Source organism: Nanorana parkeri, unplaced genomic scaffold (assembly GCF_000935625.1).
Source record: "Nanorana parkeri isolate BGI_ZX_2015 unplaced genomic scaffold, ASM93562v1 scaffold1049, whole genome shotgun sequence".
NCBI lineage: Eukaryota > Metazoa > Chordata > Amphibia > Anura > Dicroglossidae > Nanorana > Nanorana parkeri.
In genome coordinates this window covers 217,019-236,435 of record NW_017307317.1, presented here as the reverse complement: position 1 = coordinate 236,435, position 19,417 = coordinate 217,019, and the positions used below count along the sequence as shown (strand labels likewise).

At 44.1% G+C, this 19,417-nt stretch overlaps 1 protein-coding gene across 3 annotated transcripts in view; it reads left to right on the top strand.

Moving 5' to 3' along the window:
* The window catches only part of TFAP2B (transcription factor AP-2 beta), a 49,580-nt gene extending 30,713 nt beyond the window's left edge, over positions 1-18,867 (top strand). For 2 of the 3 annotated variants that reach the window (XM_018567444.1, XM_018567446.1), the window contains exons 4-7: positions 5,188-5,407; positions 8,435-8,553; positions 13,819-13,960; positions 18,392-18,867. In XM_018567444.1, coding sequence (XP_018422946.1) covers positions 5,188-5,407; positions 8,435-8,553; positions 13,819-13,960; positions 18,392-18,689 — 779 coding nt within the window. In that variant the 3' untranslated portion in view covers positions 18,690-18,867. The remainder of the gene's footprint in view (positions 1-5,187; positions 5,408-8,434; positions 8,554-13,818; positions 13,961-18,391) is intronic. The other variant, XM_018567445.1, reaches the window with a different exon arrangement.
* The last annotated feature ends 550 nt before the right edge of the window (positions 18,868-19,417 follow it).

The following is a 19,417-nucleotide window of genomic DNA, read 5'->3' as shown; positions in this document are numbered from 1 at the left end:
CTCCCTCTGATCCCCTGTGACAGAGGCACTATGCTGGTCCCGGGCTCACACCAGAGCCCGGGACCAGCTTGACAGTGGGAGGGGGAGAGCCGCGGAGGGGGGGCGCACGTCTCGGGGCTTCATACAAGCGATCCACCGGCTCTATAGCCAGCGGATCGCTTGTATATTAACAGGCATCGCTGCCTCTTTTCAAATAGCGGGGATTTCCCGCTCGCGCGCGCCGCCGTATACACGCCCAGTTACATCCAAGAAGCTCCCGGCAGGCCGTGTATACACAGCGGCTGGCCGGGAGGTAGTTAAAGCAAATCCTAATACTAAATCAAAATGTAATATATTGCAGCTTACCAGTCCTTAGATGTGGTGGCTGCATTGGTTTTCTTTATGCAAGGCTTTTTTCCTGGTGATGTCGAACAGTGTTCGGCTCACTTCACTTCTGATCGGTCATTCACTCGGCTGCCCTCGGCAGCTTTGTGAATAGACCCCTTTGTGTTTTTCCCCGTTATTCCCATACTTCCATTTAAATCCGCCTGAGTGATCCAGGTAACATTCAGTGGTTGCTTGAACAATGAGCAATTTCTGTCTTTCAAATAAGTTACAAATGACACCTTTGATCATTTAAGCCATCTGTAAGGGAAGCATTCTTCCCACTGACCACCAATGTAAGGAGCATTCTTCCCACTGACCACCAATGTAAGGAACATTCTTCTCACTGACCACCAATGTATGGAACATTCTTCCCACTGACCACCAATGTAAGGAACATTCTTCCCACTGACCACCAATGTAAGGAGCATTATACCCACTAACCTCCAATGTGGGAAGCATTCCTCCCACTGACTACTGATGTAAGGAGCATTCTTCTAAATGATCTCCAATATAAGGAACATGTATCCCACTGGCCACCAATGTAAGTAGTATTCTTCTCACTGATCACTAATGTAAGGACAATTTTTCCCATTGCTCTCCAATGTGAGGAGCATTCTTCTCAATGACCTCTTAAGTAAGCAGCCTTTATCCCTTTGACTACCAATGTAAGGAGCATTGTTCCCACTAACCACCAATGTAAAGGAGTCCTTTTCGCACTGGCCACCAATCTAAGCAGGCACGCCACTCACCATCGATCTAACATGACCTTTCACTGACTTCTAATTTTGGGGACTCTTTTCCACTGACCATTAATGTGAGGAAGGAATACAATTTTCATGGTCCATATTTCTTTTCTGGCCATTATTATAATGTATTTAATTTCAATATTATTACAGTTCTGTGTGTCAAATACACTAAGTTCCTCATTCTTTTATTGATTCCTATACCCACACCTTGATGTTCACACTAATGTCCCGCGAGCTGTCAATATATAATAATTACTAGCAGAGACTCCCTGGCAGAGAATGGCAGAACTGAGCAGAGGACGGACTTATATCACACAAGATGAAATACAGATATAGTAAATAAACTGGTGTGTTATGTAAATGCTACATTGTATATACTTTCATTGTTTGGATGACCACGTCCGGGATGTGAACTCGCTCCGTCCATTGTATAAGCAAGTCACACCAACATCAACATTGCCTGCCGACTGCCTTCAACCCATTGCTCAGCAACTGCTACTCTCTCTGAGTGGGTGTTCTGCTTCCCATGGTAGACAAGGCAACGGCGACTCCTCAAATCACACAACCTGCCTCTCTCGTGGTGTACTCCAGTGGTGGCTGCTCCTCCTGTTAGAAGTTTTATTAAATACAGAGGAGGATGTTACCTGCCAACAAGTGCTGCACCCAAGAGCCAAGACAAACACTGCCATTCAGACAATCTCATTTAACTAAGCTGAATCTGGCAAATTCTGTAAATGGGCATCACAGACTTTCATCACAACTGCAATGCAACTTTTTTCTGCTTTAAAGAAAAACAATTGACAAATTCTGAATTTGTGAATTGTGTGATTTTTAGCAAATTATACGGATCTCCATGTCCATTGCCCACGCTCAGGCAAAAGGAGGAGAAACTTGAACTATATTTTCAAATCTGCAGTTCTATTCGCTATTAATTCTATCTATAATATTTATTGTTATTATTTATGTACCATTATCATTTCCTGGAGATGTAGAGAACATTCTGATACACAGAACCAATATCATTGTATACTAAAAGAAATACAAGCCATAAATACACTCATTTGCATTGGTAGAGCAGGGGTAGGCAACCTCGGCACTCCAGCTGTGGTGAAACTGCAAATGCCACCATGCTTCTGCCTCTGGGGGTCATACCTGTGGCTGTCAGAGTCTTGCAATGCCTCATGGGACTTGTAGTTCCACAACAGCTGGAGTGCTGAGGATGCCTACCCCTGGAGTAGAGGCCGATTAGTAAAGTGAATGAGGTGATGCTGTGATCGCTGTGAATAGCCAATCATGTACTTGACTTTTTTTTCCCACTTACACATCATTGGATATGTGACATGAACACATCCTCAGGTTCTCTTACCTAGCATTCACTTTGCAAAGGAGCCTCTACTGCTTTAGTAAATTATTATCATTATTATACAGGATTTATAGAGCGCCAACAGTTTGCGCAGCGCTTTACAATATAAGGAAGACATTACAATCACAATACAATTCAAGACAAGATGGTAAGGAGGGCCCTGCCCCTGAGGGCTTACAATCTAAAAGGGAGGGGGAAGTGATACATGAGGAGGTAGCTGTGTGGGGATGAATTGTTTGAGAATGCGATTGTTGAGTGGTTAGGTTGAGGTGGGATCGGCTTCCCTGAAGAGATGAGTCTTAAGGGATCGCCTAAAGGCAGTCAGAGTGGGAGAAAGACGGACAGGTTGGGGTAAAGAGATCCAGAGAATGTGAGATCTCTAGAGAAGTCCTGGGAAATAGACCCCATTAGTGGAGACAGCCCTGTATAGACAAGTGAGCAATAGAAAACACAGTTGGGCTTGATTTACTAAGGGCTGCTCACTCAGCAAATTGAAGGATCGCGCTGCAAAGTAAACGTTGGCCAGATTTGTGTTCACTTTGTATAGCCAATCAGCTGCAAGGAAAAAGAAAACGGATATTTTTCTTTCCAATGATTGGAGGGTTGAAGTGATCACAGCTACACCTTTGGAGACTTTCATACGGCAATAGATTCTATTGCTTTATAAATCAAACCCCGATGTGTCCTTTCCTCCTTGGATTGTATCTTTGTGTATGAGAGTATACAGTATATCCCTTCTTTGTAACAATCTGATATCTGATCTGATGAAACGCCAGAGGCATGTCATGGAGGAATGATCAGCGTATGGAATGTAACAGAGAGAACAGGAAGTGGCGGTTATTGTGATGACATAAATAAGGCGCCAATTTGAATCATTCGATTTTGTTGCGAGATTGTCTGTCCGGAGAGACGGCTTCATGGAAGAGTCCTACAAGCCGAACAATGTCACCTCTATGTTCCAGACCTCTCCCTCCATTCGCTGGGAGATATTTGTTGTAACGGCTCTCAGATTGTTTATTCTATCCGCTATCTGACTTCCTAATACACCATCAATACCCACAATGCCTTGCAGCAGGCTCTCCTCTTCCCTGTTATGCTGATCCCGGGGTCAGGGACCAATATGAGAACATGGAGGAGGGACAATGATGACAATTTATTAGTAGCGGCAGTCACAATGAGAGATGATAATATGTTTGTATTGGACAATGGCGACAGTTTAATATTTATAATATGTTTTACTGCTTTTATCCCTTCCATGTACTTCCATATACATATTATTCATGATGGAATGATCTAATAGTTCTATGTCATATCATCTTTTATTCTATCTATCTATCTATCTATCTATCTATATATCTATCTATCTATCTATCTATCATCTATCTATCTATCTATCTATCTATCTATCTATCTATCTATCTCTCTATTTTTCCAACTATCTATCTATCTATCTATCTATCTATCTATCTATCTATCTATCTATCTATCTCCAATTTTCTGCATATCTCTCACCTTTTTTAAATGCCTATATTATCTATTATGGCCTATCTATGTATCTGTATATATTATGTTTCTATCTTCATCTATCTATTTCTCTAAGCTCCATCTCTCACCTTCTATCAATGTTTCTATCTATCTCTGAGTCTATCTACCTAACAATCTCTTTTACAAATTTAGCCAAAGGATCCAGCTGTACCTTCGGCTGATCCTTCTGCTCCCTTTGGCCGCCTCTGCCCTTCGTTTCAGTTGACCCAAAGGGCTGCTGTACGGGCTATTCACTATAGCCCATAGAGCAGCCGAAGGTGGCCGAGCGGCTCAGCCGAGCCGAAGGCATATGCTTTGGCTCGACTGAGCCAAAGTAACACCAGAAGCGTGGCGAACGGCCGGCCAAAGGATGGCCTTTCTCCCCGCAAATGACAGCTGGGTGGAGCCAGCCGGCTCCGCCCAGTTTGTAATGACAGATCAGTGTCCCCAAATGACCTGGGGACGCTAATCTGTCATTTTTCTTTTTAAAAAATCTTTCTTTTTAAATTTATTTACATTTTATAATTATTTTTTCAACCTTTTAAAAAAAAAAAATTCTCATTCCTTTTCTATTCTGCTCGGTATCACCGAGGTACCAAGCAGAATAGCCGAGCCGAATGCCGGCGGCATTCAGCTATTCACTCACTGCTAAGTGAATAGCTCAATAGGGGCGAACGGCAGCGAGTGAGCTGCCGGAGCTTTGGCTCAGCCGATCCAGATGTTGGATCGACTGAGTCGAAGTCCTTCTGCACTTCGGCTCAACCAAACATGCAGAGCATGTGCGGCTGACTAAAGTGCAGCCGAAAGCAGCCAATGTACGGCTGATTTAGCCAATGGCTGAAATCAGCCGTACATTGTTCGGCTCACTTCACTACGGCTCGGTTATTCATTTGGCTGCCTTCGTCAGCTTTGTGAATAACCCTGTTAGTCTATCTATCTATCTATCTATCTATCTATCTATCTATCTATCTATCTATCTATCTATCTCTCTCTCTCTCTCTCTCTCTCTCTCTCTCTATCAGCCTTTCTTTTTCAGATCCTCTTTCTCATCTCTTTATCTTTCATTGATCTCTCTCTGTTCTACCTATTCTGTGCAATTGTGATGTTCTGGCACATAGTAGTACATATGGCGCCTGTGTGGTGTAGTGCAGCATGTCATTGAGCCTGTGTCCCCCTGTGTCTCCGCAGTCCCCATGCCCCCGAAGTCTGTCACCTCGCTGATGATGAACAAGGATGGCTTCCTGGGAGGGGTGACGGTGAACGCCGGTGAAGTGTTCTGCTCGGTGCCGGGCCGCCTGTCCTTGCTCAGCTCCACGTCCAAATACAAAGTGACAGTGGGGGAGGTGCAGCGCCGCCTGTCCCCTCCGGAGTGTCTGAACGCCTCTCTGCTGGGAGGGGTGCTGAGGAGGTGAGTCTGGGCATGAAGGGAGTCAGGGGAGGAGGGGGTTAATGTCGCTCACCTTCACACTGGATACATTGTATACTCTGACCTACATGGGGACTCAATAAGAGGAGATGGGTCATGTGACCCGCCAGTGGAGTCTTAGGTTGGCCATACACTGAAGCTCACCATACATGATACATCTCACTGTACAATCAACTTTAGATTAGCCAAAATATACGGGCCTACCTAACCGATCCAATCAGTCTGTATCCAGCCAGGCAGGCCCTTGCACTACATGTTAATGTGGGTAAGGTTGTTACCTGGGACTTGTTGCTAATGTTCCTAATAGGAAAGAGTTAATAAAGTTGACTTACTAAAGGAGTAGTGACCGTTTACTTAGCGCAATGAACATTCGCCGAGCTCAGTAAATAAGGTGAGACTCTGTTAATGAACCCCACAAAAAAGATTGGCCATTCAACAGGAGCACGGCTTCGCCCTACTTACTAAGCTCAGCGAACGTTAAATTAGGTGAATAGCTGCTACTCCTTTAGTAAATCAGCCCAAATAAGTCCGGTGTTTTTCTTTCAGAAAAGGTGGGAACTTTCAAATGGGGTGTATGGAACAATCGATTGGTTCTGAAATGACCAGGTAGGTGGATTTACCATTCGTGTTCCAGACGTCCAATCAGTCAATTGCAACATTTGGACCAAATGGTCCACCGTAGGCTAAAACCGATGGGTATGCATTAGCTACGTGTCCAATCTACGTACTGATGTATTGTCACACAGGCAGGACAAGCGATAGGGCATAGATGACAGGAAGGGCGGCTGGGGGGGGATTCATCCTGATGGAGATGAAATACCAAAATTTGGGTGGGGGTCGAACTTCAAATAAATAGGGCGGCCCAAAACCATCAGTTATGTACAAGACATGCAACCAACTGTTTTTGAAATTTTGGTTGTGCTCTCAAGGCGAAGAACACAAAGGGAACCCTCATAGATGCCAACTGTCCCAAATTTGTTGGGGCAGTCCCACATCTTGGCCATCTGATCCACCACTGCTGTGTCCTGGAATAACAGCACCAACGTTATTTGAGTTACTGCACATGCCCAATAACTCAAAAAGGCATTCATTGTGGAGATCGGGGCCATGGGTGGGGCGGTCCCTTCATATTTTTGGGCGGGGTTTGGGTGAAACCAACCAGTAATGTGGGTAATACCTGGAAACACCCACCTGGGTCTGGGAGGAATCAAACTGTAAAGTGCAAGTAATTTGGTGCCCACCTTAAAAAGTGGGCGGGATTCATGTAGACTGCAGGCAGGTTCTGTCCCAGAACCCGGGATCTTAAGTTTGGTAGGTATGCACCAGGAGTGCTTGTCCATGTATGCTAAACAAAGTGTTTTATTTATTTATTCTGGTAGAAGGTTAGGGATAGAACTCCTATGAGGTATGTATTGCTTTTTGTGACCCCACCTGGTCTGAAAGGGAGAGGGGGGGATCCAAAATTCTAAGCTATCAGTAGAACAGCTGTAGTGAAGAAATCTTCCATTTGGAACACTAGTTCTAAATTACAGGAATCTTCCATTCTGGGCACTAGTCCTAAATTACAGGAATCTTCCATTTGGGGCACTAGTCCTAAATTACAGGAATCTTCCATTTGGGGCACTAGTCCTAAATTACAGGAATCTTCCATTTGGGGCACTAGTCCTAAATTACAGGAATCTTCCATTTGGGGCACTAGTTTTAAATGATAGCAATCTTCTATTTGGGCATAGTTCTAAATTGCAGGAGTCTTCCATTTGGGCCACTAGTTTAAAATACAGGAATCTTCCATTTGGGGTGCTAGTTGTAAATTATAGGAATCTTCCATTTGGGACACTTGTGCTAATAACATCTGTCTAAGGGGGAAATTACCTTATTTTGCAGAAATCTTCTCTTACTTATCTCCTTTTGTGTCTACGGGATAGGAAGTGAAGGCCATTCTCCTTAATGGGACACAGACTGCAACTCCCCCCAGAACAAAAAAAATGTGTTCTAAAGTTTAACTTCAGTCACAGTAACCATTATAAACACAGCTACACACAGGGCCGGTGCAGCCACTAGGCAGCCGCCTGGGGCGCACTGCTGCCTAGGGTGCACTGCTACCTAGGGCGCAGCCTTGACCATTCACCCCCCACTGCACCCCCCCATCTATTTTAAATTTCAAAAGCCAATAGCAGGCTGGCTATTGCACCCACCCACTGAGCAGAGAAGAGTAACTGAGAGACAACTTTCTCTCTCAGGTGCGCACCTCTGCTCAGTGGGTGGGGTTTCAATAGCCAGTCTGCTATTGAGTATTTCAAACTAAATTACATCCACCTGTCGCCTGCAGAAACGAACCCACAGGAGAATGGGGCTGCACGGGGGGAGGGGATTGGGGGTTGCGCCACGGGAGATGGGGTGCAAGTAGCTGGTCTTGCCTATGGCGCAAAATAGTTTAGCACCGGCCCTGGCTACACATTTGCCTTAAAAGCAACTCCCCATGTAGGCTTTATTCTGCATCTGGCAAATGTTCTACTGCTGAGCCACTTCGATGTAATCGCGCAAGAGGACTTCATAGACCTCAGTGCTGTGGTCGCATCTTCATTCCCCTCTGCTCCAGGCCATTTACAATATGAAGCCTGGGGCTGTGCATTTTATGAATGGTCTAAAAGGAGGCCGAGATACGACCTCAGTGCTGGGGGTCTATGAAACCTACATTAGAAGGCAATAAATAATAGGAAAACCCCCATATCCTAAATAGTTATTCCGACATAACCATCCCTTTAAAGTTACAGCGCCCCCCTCTGGTCAGTGTCTGGTGCCAGCTGCCTTCACCTCTTCAAATATATTTCACACACTCTAAATCTGAATGACTAGACATGATGGGAGTTGATGCACAGCTCACCTATGTTCATATCTATGGCATATGTTTGTATTGGACTTTAACTTTTATTAGTAAAATCTTTTCTTCTTTACGCTCCATGTTGTCAGCCGCACATAATCCTGAACAATCTTTTTGTTCCATTGCAGAGCGAAGTCGAAAAACGGTGGAAGATCTTTAAGGGAGAGATTGGAAAAGATCGGGTTGAATTTACCAGCTGGAAGACGCAAAGCTGCCAACGTCACTTTATTGACCTCCCTGGTGGAAGGTAAGGGCACAGTCAATGTCATCCTCCCGGATGGGATTCAGAGTAAATCTAAAGACTTTTTGTTTTTAGTTTGTATAGCGGAGGAATGGTTACACCCTCTGTGAAGTTTTGTTTGGACTGTGCTCTATTGAGGAGATTTCCCTCCACTTCATGTGAAGCTAGCAATGACACATGACTGTGTTGTACATAGGCTGTGAAGAGAGTAGAGCTGTGTGAGGGACCTTAGGGGGTGGTGGCTTAGGGAGGTTGTTGGCTGTGCATGTTACCAGGGGGTGGTGTTTGTGCTCGGTACCCCTGTCTGGTGTTCCGCTCCGCTCACTAATGTCACTGGTTGCCAGGACCTGGGCAAGATGCCGGCCATAGCATCACAAATTGCTAAGGGCTCTTAGCAACCTGAGACACTCTGGCTGGAAAGCCACGTGACCCAATGAGACCACCTCAGACCTCATTATAGGGACTGTCTTGTCCATAACCCTCACCATAGGCATCTAAAACCCATTGTCAAAATGGTGAAATTTTACCCAAATTGCTCAAATATTGCCAAATTTTTGCCAATTAAAATCTCTCCATTTCCCTCATCCTTGGCAACTACTCAGATTAAAATGTAAATGTAATGGATGATGAAGGAGGAAGAAAGTGAGGAAGTTACGTAGCACAGATCCCAGGAAGTACACTTCCACCACTGACCCTGTTAGATGGTCTGTGAAAATTGCTCCACAGTTTATTACAAAGAAAGCAAATTAAATTTGAACTCCAGCCAAACAGCTAAATGCATGGATAAAATACATACATGGAAGCTGTTTTTGGAAGGGACGGTCCCCCCTGTCTATTGCCTGGCAGGGGAGAGGAAATTACCTTTTTCTGGTATAGTTTCAGCTTCATATACAAGTCACCTCTCCACCCCACTATGGTTAAAGAAGAAGTAACAGATAGAGGCTTATCTACAAAATTGTTGCCCCCGGCGTCCCTCTAAGCTTCTGGATACCAGTGACAACACTGGTTGCCAGGAGCTGGGAGGGACGCCAGCCAGAGTGTCCCAGGTTTCTACGAGGCGGGCGTGGAGATGTGTAAGGGCCAGCCATACACATCTCCCCGACTAGCTTTTAGCTATCTGGGATGCTCTAGTCGATGTCCTACCAAGCTCCTGCCAACTTGTGACATCACTGGTTGCCAGAAGCTGGGCAGGATGCCAGCCAAAGTGTCCCTGGTTGCTAAGAGCCAGGCATGGAGGTCTGTAAGGGCCATACACATCTCCTCATCTGGCTCTTAACAACCAGGGATGCTCTAGCCAGCATCCTGCCCAGCTCATGGGAACCAGTGAGGTAACTGGTTGCCAGGAGCTGGAAGGGATGCTGATGAGAGCATCCCTGGTTGCTAAGAGCTGGGCAGGGAGATGTATATGGGATAGGGGTGGGAAGAGAAAAAATGTCAGCTGTCTTCAAGTAGCGCCCAGGGCATGTGCCATATGTGCCATACTCTGGATAAGCCACTGGCAGCAAACTAAAGAACTCATCTTTTTGTCACTATGCTTTCTTCTACTATCGGCATGTTCCTTGCCCTGCAACACAACTAATTGACCCCTTATGCTGCTCCCCCATCCCCTGAGCTCTGCTGTACAAACTGTACAGGGAGGGAAAGAGGCTGATTCCAGGTCAAATGTGGGGCTTACACTGCTTGCATTAAAATATTTGTATGTTGTAGTAATGAAAAGCGAGCTGCATTCATTTGTCACTTTTATATTTGCCTGGAATTCAGTTTTAAGGTAAACCAAGTATTTAGCATGTGATATATGCGATGCTAGGCCCACTTTTATCTGATATGCTGCACTTGCGGGCCACACACAATGTACGTACAGCGCGATGATTGCTTCCCTTCCCCTAGATTGATATCAGCCGCACATGTAACCAGACACTCCCTACAGGAATAATTACGGCCGGGCTAAATAGGAAATATAGATGTCATTAGAATACAGGGACGATTTATACTAATCACGATCCACTTACAGTATGTTCAGTGATAATCCGGCAGCCTGACATGTGGTAATGCGAGGTAAATGCCTGTAATTACCAGTCATCTGTCTGTCTCTTGTGACTGGCAAGGACTATTATAATTATTGGTTCATACATTCATATTTAGCAAAAGACGTACAACGCATAATATAAACATTAACTGGCCCAGGCTGGTGTGAGGGAGCTGCTAATCTGTTGGTGGGTGGCGTGTGTGAATCAAGTCACGCTGACAGAGTTTACACCGGGTAAGCATTGCACAACTAAAGTATTCAAAAGAAAAACAATATTATATATATATATAAAACAAGGAGGGAAACATACCTGTTTAAGTCCCCATGTAACAAAGCCATCCCAATTCTGCTTCTTTTAAATAGTAATAAAAGTCCAAGGTTGCAGCACTCCAATATCAATCAATTTGAAACCATTATAATCAGGGCTTGAAAAATTTGGCGGTGTCTCACCAGTCAGTCACAAATTTCACCAGTCAGCATGACCGGACTATAGCCTTGCAATATATGTTAAAAAATTTTGGGGACAGATAGAGCTTTCTTTTGTGACCCCATATATATAGTAATAAAATGTCCGGGGTTGCAGCACTCCAAAATTAATTTATTCGAAAACATTATAATATTGTTTCCATAGATATGCAACAGTTCTTAGCCCTTCCTCAGTCAAGGAATTACATAATATTTATACATGATGTTAACGATGACCATTCAGCCATTGACTCACAAATTCATACTGTTTTTGTTACAATGTAATATATAATAGATATAATATATATCTCTGACAATTTTTGTACTAGTCTATACATTTTATCATCATCCAGCGTATTTAGTGTCTATTGTTTCCTTCATCGTTAGCCCTGACAAAGTAGGAGGCCTTTCCCCGGAATCGTGTCGGCTGTTTTGTATTCAATAAACTTTTCATAGCAATTCCAAGCTATCAGATCATTTGTACCAGGTGCTCCTAATTGTATACCTAAAAGCAGATGATCTGGTCAGCGGTCTGCTCGCTTCGATTAGAGACGCGGCAGTCTAAGACCAAAAGTATGTCAGTTTGTGCTGTTCCTTTATTGTAGGGCTATCTATCTATCTATCTATCTATCTATCTATCTATCTATCTATCTATCTATCTATCTATCTATCTATCTATCTATATACACTTGGTATGTATATATGTATATAGTACTTGATGTGGCCTGCTGTCATCATTGTGTGACTTCCTGGTTCCCTGCTGAGTCCATATTGTTGTCCATATTATGGATGTTCATGGTTTCGGAATGGAATGTCCAACAAGGTCATATGGGTATAATGGTCAGGTGTCCATATGCCTCAGGCGGCATCTCTTTGAGTCACATGGGGCTCTTGTTATTAGGATACTAATTAGGGCCAGCCAGTCCACTGGAGGTTTGAGGGAGCTGGGTGGAAAGATGTGTAAGGGCAACCTAGGACGCTTTGGCCGGTGTTCTGCTCAGCCCCTGGCACCCAGAGATGTCACTGGTTGCCAGGAGCTGAACGGGACACTTCGGCTGGCCTCATAACCCTCCATCCCAGATAGCGTGCATCACCAGGACCCCTCCCCCGCCACCTCGGGTGGCTAAAAGGCTAGAGATGCCCCTGCATATAGTGTATGCCTCTTGCAGGTCATTGATTTAGAAAGTACTGAGGCCATAGACAGCCAACGAATAACATTTGAAAGTAGTGGTCCACAACGGCCTTGTGTGGCTGTGACATCTGCTCTTGTTATTAGGATACTAATTAGGGCTAGCCAGTCCACTGGGGGTTTGAGGGGAGTGGCACAAGACGCATGACCTAGGGGGACAGAAAGTATAAATTTGGCCCTGTCGACTGGTGAGAACTGGGACTTTTGGCCATTGGACATCGCAATCCTCTACACTGGCCTTCAGTTTTCTCTCCTCAACAATGAAACACTCATCCAGATCATTAGCAAACACAGGGAACCTCTCCAGGAACATGAAACACGTCCAATTCCCCTAGGTTATCCATAAAGAAATTATTCTGTGAGTATCCCCTCCGAGCCTAACTTCTTCTCACCACCCCTAGCTACCTCCCAGCTTTCTTGTGTGCCGGAGTCACATTCCTGCAAGTTTGAAGAAGAGTTTGACGCTCCAGGCCAGAAACCCGATAGCACAGCTAACAGAGAATATGCCAGTTAGAATTATATTAAGCCTAATTATTGTTTTTTTTCCCCCCTCCCCTTTCGCCTTTTAAAGAGACCGTGTGTTTGTTTCTTCCTGTCAGTCAGTTTTCACCTTGTGACTTCCAGTAACAACAGGATTAAATTATACCTGTATATTGTACTGCCGTCTCTACAGCTACCATGGAATATAATCGTTTTCACAACAGCACCGATCCATCGGATGTTACTGTTTATTTTTAGTTACTGTCATTGTTAATTATGGATGGAGGAAAGTCCCTAACGTGCATCTGAAACCTTTTTTTTAGCTTTGGGTAGAGTTGAGAAGGATTATAAGTAAGGGGATTTTGCCGTGTTAAGATCTTCTTCCTACTTCCTATCCAGTAGTGTCACCAGTGGTAGATTTCCCTTATATTACTGTTCTGTTGACCTCCCAAAATTTGGGGGATTTTTCCTCACTTTTAAACCACCAGGACACATAAAGTAGATACTGCTCTATGACAACTATGTAAAATGCGTAAATTGTACATTTACTGACAAAGTTTGCTTGTGAACGTTCCCCAACCTCAGGTAGGCAAGTCCATAGATGGACCTCCAATTGAGACTTGGACCTTTTTTTTTGCCCAAGTACACATTTGACACACATTCACTAAGGAATGGACGAATACATTGAATGCCATTTGTATTTGCCCCATTTAATTCTGTATCTTCCACTGGCAAGCTTTATAAATACCATCAATGTTGGCTGCAAAAGAGTGGCAACACCAACCATGTTTAGTGACTATGAAATAATGAAGCCTGCATTTAAGGCAGGATGCTTTGTATACCGACATCTCATAGGCTTCCATACTAGAGGTTTCATATCCTAAGAGGACATGTCTAGAGGTCCCTTGACCGACAGAAAGTCTTGTTATCCCTGTCAGCAACCTCTAGGCCTTACTTCTTCCATTGTGTTTACCTATAAGGAAAATTAACCTTGGAATTGACCTTTACCTTGTTGCTCTTGGCTGCCATTGTGGATCCCTAGGGTTTGGTGAACTGTATTTCTATGCATCCAATTGTGACAGCCCTGTTAATGCATGTACCTTCTGTGCAGGTGAAGCTGTCCATCTCGCCCGGGATTTTGGTTACATCTGTGAAACGGAATTTCCAGCCAAGGCTGTGTCAGAATACTTGAACAGACAGCACACAGACCCGACCGATCTGCACTCCAGAAAGAACATGCTGCTGGCCACAAAGTAAGTAGCTGACTCTGCAAAGTGGGTTCAGTGATCTTTCATGCCTGTTGGTGAGTGGGATTATTGCAATGCCAAAAAAGAGAAAGTAGGAGGTAAATAAGAATGATATAACGAGATAGTTTCCATGCAATAGAGTCCAGTTGGCCTACATGAGCTGAACCTTTTGTTGTGTGGTATGCTAAACACCTACTGTCATTCTCCTCCCCCAGTCTGCTGTACAAAGAAGCAATGCACTTTTGCATTGCAAATAAAAGTAATATCTGTGGGTGAGCTTGAAAGGTGGATGCTTTGCAAAGTAAGGACCATGTGACATAAGTGATGCTGTCGCCGGTGGCAATTCGTCAACAACAGGATCATTATATAAAACCCAACCTGCTCCTAAGGTGTGTCTCCCTTGCTGCAGAACTCTACATAAAAAGAAAGAAAAAAAAGTTTAAAAAAGATAAGCAACAATCTGAGGTTAGGTGGAAGTACCACAGCTTAATAAGGTAGTGGACTATCGTTGCAATGCGCTCAGAGAAGTCATGTGTCCAGCTTTTGGTATTCCCAGGTGTTCTTAGCACTTCCTAACATCAGAGAAATCTCATATCAGTGTCATGCAGGATCCATGTGCACGTACAGTATGTTTATTTGTGGAAAGAAGCAGGGTTGGAAACTGAAGAGTGTCTCTGTGGGAGCAGATTAACCAGCAATAAAATATGTGGGAGCATGGTAGTCTACAAAGCTTCCTCTTGAAGCATAGCAGTCTATAAGTAAATCTGTGGCAGCATGACAACCTACAAGGCAGTATATGGCAACATGGCAGTCTCTAGGGACATGGAAGTCTCTTTGAGCATGGCAAGATACAAGGCAGTCTCTGAGAGGATGGTGGGCTGCAAGGCTGTCTCTGGATCATGATAATCTACTAGGCAGCACCTAGGCAAATTTGCATTCTGCAAGTCAGTCTCTGGGTGCATGGCTGAATACAAGGCAATGTCTGGGAGCATCGCAGACAACAAAGCAGTCTCTGAATGCATGAAAATCTAATAGACTGTCTCCGGGAGCCTGGCAATCTACAAGGCAATCTCTGGGAGTATTAATAGACTGCACAGTTATATTGGGAGTATTGCAGTGTACAAGGCAGACTGTTGAAGCATGGCAACCTAAAAGGTAGTCTGTGGGAACATGGCAGTCTACAAGGCAAACACGAGAATCTACAAAGCAAGGCAAGTCTAACAATGCAATTTCTGGAAATAAGGCAGCGTGCAAGGCAGTCTTTTGGATATGGTGGGCTACAAGCAAGTCTTTGAGAACATGGCAGCCCACAAGGCAGCCTCTGGAAGCTTTGCTGTCTACAAGAAAGTCACTGGAAGATTTGATGTCTTTAGAAGCATGGCAATCTTCAACGCAGTCTATGGGAACATGGCAATGTACAAGCCACAGAAGCATAACAAAGCCGTCTCTGGTACCACCTCTGTCTTTCTAATTTATAAGGTGGTCTTTAGGAATATAGTGGTCTATCTGTTGGAGCATGACAATCTAACAAAGTAGTCTCTGGGAACATGGCATAATAATTAATATATATTAGCTGGTTTATACTTGTGTGTGAAGTGCAATCCCCCTGGTCTGCATAGACATTTTTTTCTGGGTAGAGACATGGCACAGTTTGGGAACAAAGTTAACCATATTTATTGCTCAGAGCGATTTTCCTAATACACACTGGAAGATTAGGCATGTTACTGTCATCATTGGCAGCATTTCACATAATGTTACATAGCTAGCCCCCAATCCCTGATTTTAACATGTACCTGTGATTATTTCATGATGTGCAGCATCGTGGAGAGTTCAATTGATACCTATTACTTCTGATTGGTTGAAGTTGGGTACTGCACTTTCCTCATTCACTGCATTCTGCACTGCCTTGTTAAAGTGAACCTTTAAGGGAAATAAATATGGGAGCTGACATTGCTGACTGTTTTTAAAGGTGTAGGGTGTTGAGTGTGGCTTTATTGCCTAATGATTCACCGGTGTGGGTCAAGCACCCAGCAAGTTTGCTAAAACTCCCGTTCTGTATGCATGTCCCAGACAAGTAACTCATTCGGTAGTAAAGCTAATATCAGGAGGGCAATGCTCTGGGTCTACAATTTGAAAGATAAGTCAACAATTGCTACTCCCATATGTCTATAAAAACTTTAATTAACTGTTCCCTGTAATATAAATACTGTTACCATTGGTATAACAACAGCCATAGCAGTCCATGCAGCTGCTATGGGGCCCGGGGATGGAAGGGGGCCCCCTCTCAAGGATTGCAAAATGTGCTGTTGATACTGACCCTGTACCCCCTATGACATTTCCAATCAAGAAGAGCTGACGTCAGATGTACAGGAGAAGACAATGCATACAGCTCTCCTGCTACCCGACTTTTATATCATTGACAGTAGGGCGGTCGCTGAAGGGCCCCATTAAAATTATGCTATGGGGCCCCATGATCTACAGTACGCCCCTGACTGTTACTTTAGCTTACCACTCTTCTGGTGCTGCAAGCTTCAACTCTAGCCACTTCTAAGAGTGTTCAATGCCTGTCTTGCTGTGGTTGAGTCCTGCAGTAGTAACATCGGGGTTGGAGGATTGAGCTACAGGGCGCAATGGGCCTACGACACTCCGGAAAGTGTTGAATGCTTGAAGACTTTGCTGGAGGCTACAGCTCTGGAGGAAAGGCTGCAGTATAGAATATCTTCTATTACAGAGAGCAGCTACTTCAATTCTTTCTACACCAACAGGCTCCCTTTCAGTAGATAAGACGCACATTGAAAACCACAAAGAAGCATTGAATAATGCCGGCAACGTCTACGGACGGTCTCTGCTCTGAACCAAGGGACACAAGAAGCAGAAAAAAAAACATTGGCTTCATTTCTAACACATGTTTTGCTTAATGTGATTTGAATTTCATTGTCTCATTTGGCGGGGTCGGCAGATAGGAGCGGCTCAGACCTTTAATGAGTTGCAGATCCCTGGCTGCTGACTTTGAAGACGGATAATGCTCGACTTTTTGCCATTTACTTTTCCAAATTCAAAGTTTCCTTATAGCTTTCTCCGGGGGTGATTGACAGGTCAGGAAGGGCCACAATTATCCAATAACACCTTTAACCTCGCTGAAAAATTAGATATATTGTCGATTAGAATGGAATTGGAAGTGGTGAATGAAAATGCGTTTTATGTTTTTATAGGTGGATGCGATGAGCTTAATTCTGATAATATTATCAATCTTTGTTAATTGGCAATTATTTTTTTCTGTGTTTAGTTAGTAAAAAAATTATATACATGGGAGCATACAAAACTTTTTAAATTAAGTTTTGGATACATTTGGGAATTCTTCTGTCACTGGGGAGATTTATCAATCATCATTGTCCTGGGACAGAAAGGGATGGGAATGCCAACATTTTTACCAGAACAGGAATGTGGGTAATGTGTGCCAGTAACCACTGTCTTAAAGGGGGCTACCCTTCACATTTGTATATATATCTCCCAAGGCCATCCTTATAATGTGACATCCTGATGCAGTTGCCTCAGGAGGCATCTCATTGGGGGGCGGCTGTGTTGTTGGGGTTGGCTGGGGGGCAGCCACAGCATTACAGTTTGCTAAGAGCTCTTAGCAACCTGTGCTGCTCTGTGCGGCTTCCCGCCCAACTCGCTGACATCACCGAATGCCAGGAGGTGAGTGGGATGCTCTTGCTTGCGTCCCCTCGAGTTCCTGGCAGCCAGTGACATCAGTGAGCTGGACAGGATGCCGGACCAAGCCACAGGCAGTGTGGCGTCCGCCACGCTCCCCTCTGAATGACAAATCAGCAAAACAACCGTACACCCCCCCACCCCCATGCCCAGTGACCATTCCCTGCCAGGACCGATCCCACATGAGACGACATTGCCTCAGGTGGGGAATACCTTAGAGGCAGCCCTGATAGCTCCTGTCACTTCCCTTTGTGTTTCCAGGACAGGAAGTGAAGAGAAACCTCCTTATCCAAAAGGAAAAATATCTCACCTACTTTTATGCTAAAAGCTATATTAAACGTTTGGATGGAGAAAGAGGAAGGATCTCCTCTCCAGCCCCCTCCAGTACTGCTCACCTTGGATTTGGTCATATGATCTCTACAGTGGGAATGGCTCAGAGTTCCTGCTTGCCGATCCTGCCTGGCAGCAGAGATCACATGACCGAATTCCTAGTACAAATGGAAGCACAGAGCATCCTTTTCTTCAGAAAAGCATTACAATTTTTCTATTGTTTGTTATTTATTTACACCAGCAAGGCCGTTAACATAATTTTAAAGTTTTAGAACTATTTGATAAAAATAATAGTCATTTATTTGAACAAAAGGAAAAACAGATTTGTCTTGACTTGTTTGGTCAGTGGTCACAGATATCTCACCGCGTTGTGTCTGCTTTTTCCCCCTCCAGGCAACTTTGTAAAGAGTTCACAGACCTTCTGGCCCAGGACAGAACGCCCATAGGTAATAGCCGACCTAGCCCAATCCTAGAACCGGGAATCCAGAGCTGCTTAACTCACTTTAGCCTCATCACCCACGGCTTCGGCTCCCCGGCCATCTGTGCGGCCCTCACGGCTCTCCAAAACTACCTAACCGAGGCCCTGAAGGGAATGGACAAAATGTTCCTGAATAACAACACCAACAGGCACACATCCGGAGAGGGACCAGGTAGTAAAAACAGTGACAAGGAAGAGAAGCACCGGAAATGAAAGCTGGACCTACTATAACATCCTTTCATTTTAGCTTTAACGGAAAACAAAAAAGGAAAAAAAAAACAAAAAAGAAAAAGAAAAATATTGAACTGGCTTTGGAGAATTACAAATATATATCAGACTGCGCCCCTGACGCAAACCCACGGACATCCAGCACGCGATCGGGTGCAAAAATCTCTGTCAACGACTTCCTTTGTATTCCTCTTCATTTTTAAGAATGCTTTATTAGTAACCCACTTACGGAACAATAACGGAACAGTCAATGGGAAAATTATGGGAGGAAAAGAAGCTTTTTGTTAACTCCTTGACGTGCACAGCTTTGATTAGAAAATATAAGGACGCTATAGAGAAGACCTGGAGGGGCCTACGATGGTCCAGCGTGCTGCCCGGGCTATCGTCCTAGCTGCCGGAGGCAATGGAATGCTGCAATGTGGTGGTCACTGATCACTCCTCCGAGCATCTGGTCCTTGTGATATATGTGTACTTTCAGAATTGGTTTAATTGCCAACCCTTTGTTCTCTTTCCTGTTTCGAGTAACATTTCATACATTTGCTCCCTCAGATAATCCACGTTTTCACTGTAAACGGTGAGCTAGGATAATTCTCAAGATATATATTTTTTCCTTTTTTTTTTTTCTTCCTTTTTTCAAGTTTGTGCTTTTTGGATGCCATACAACCTCAAAATAAATATGGCATAATAAAAAAAGATCAATAAAAAAAATCAAG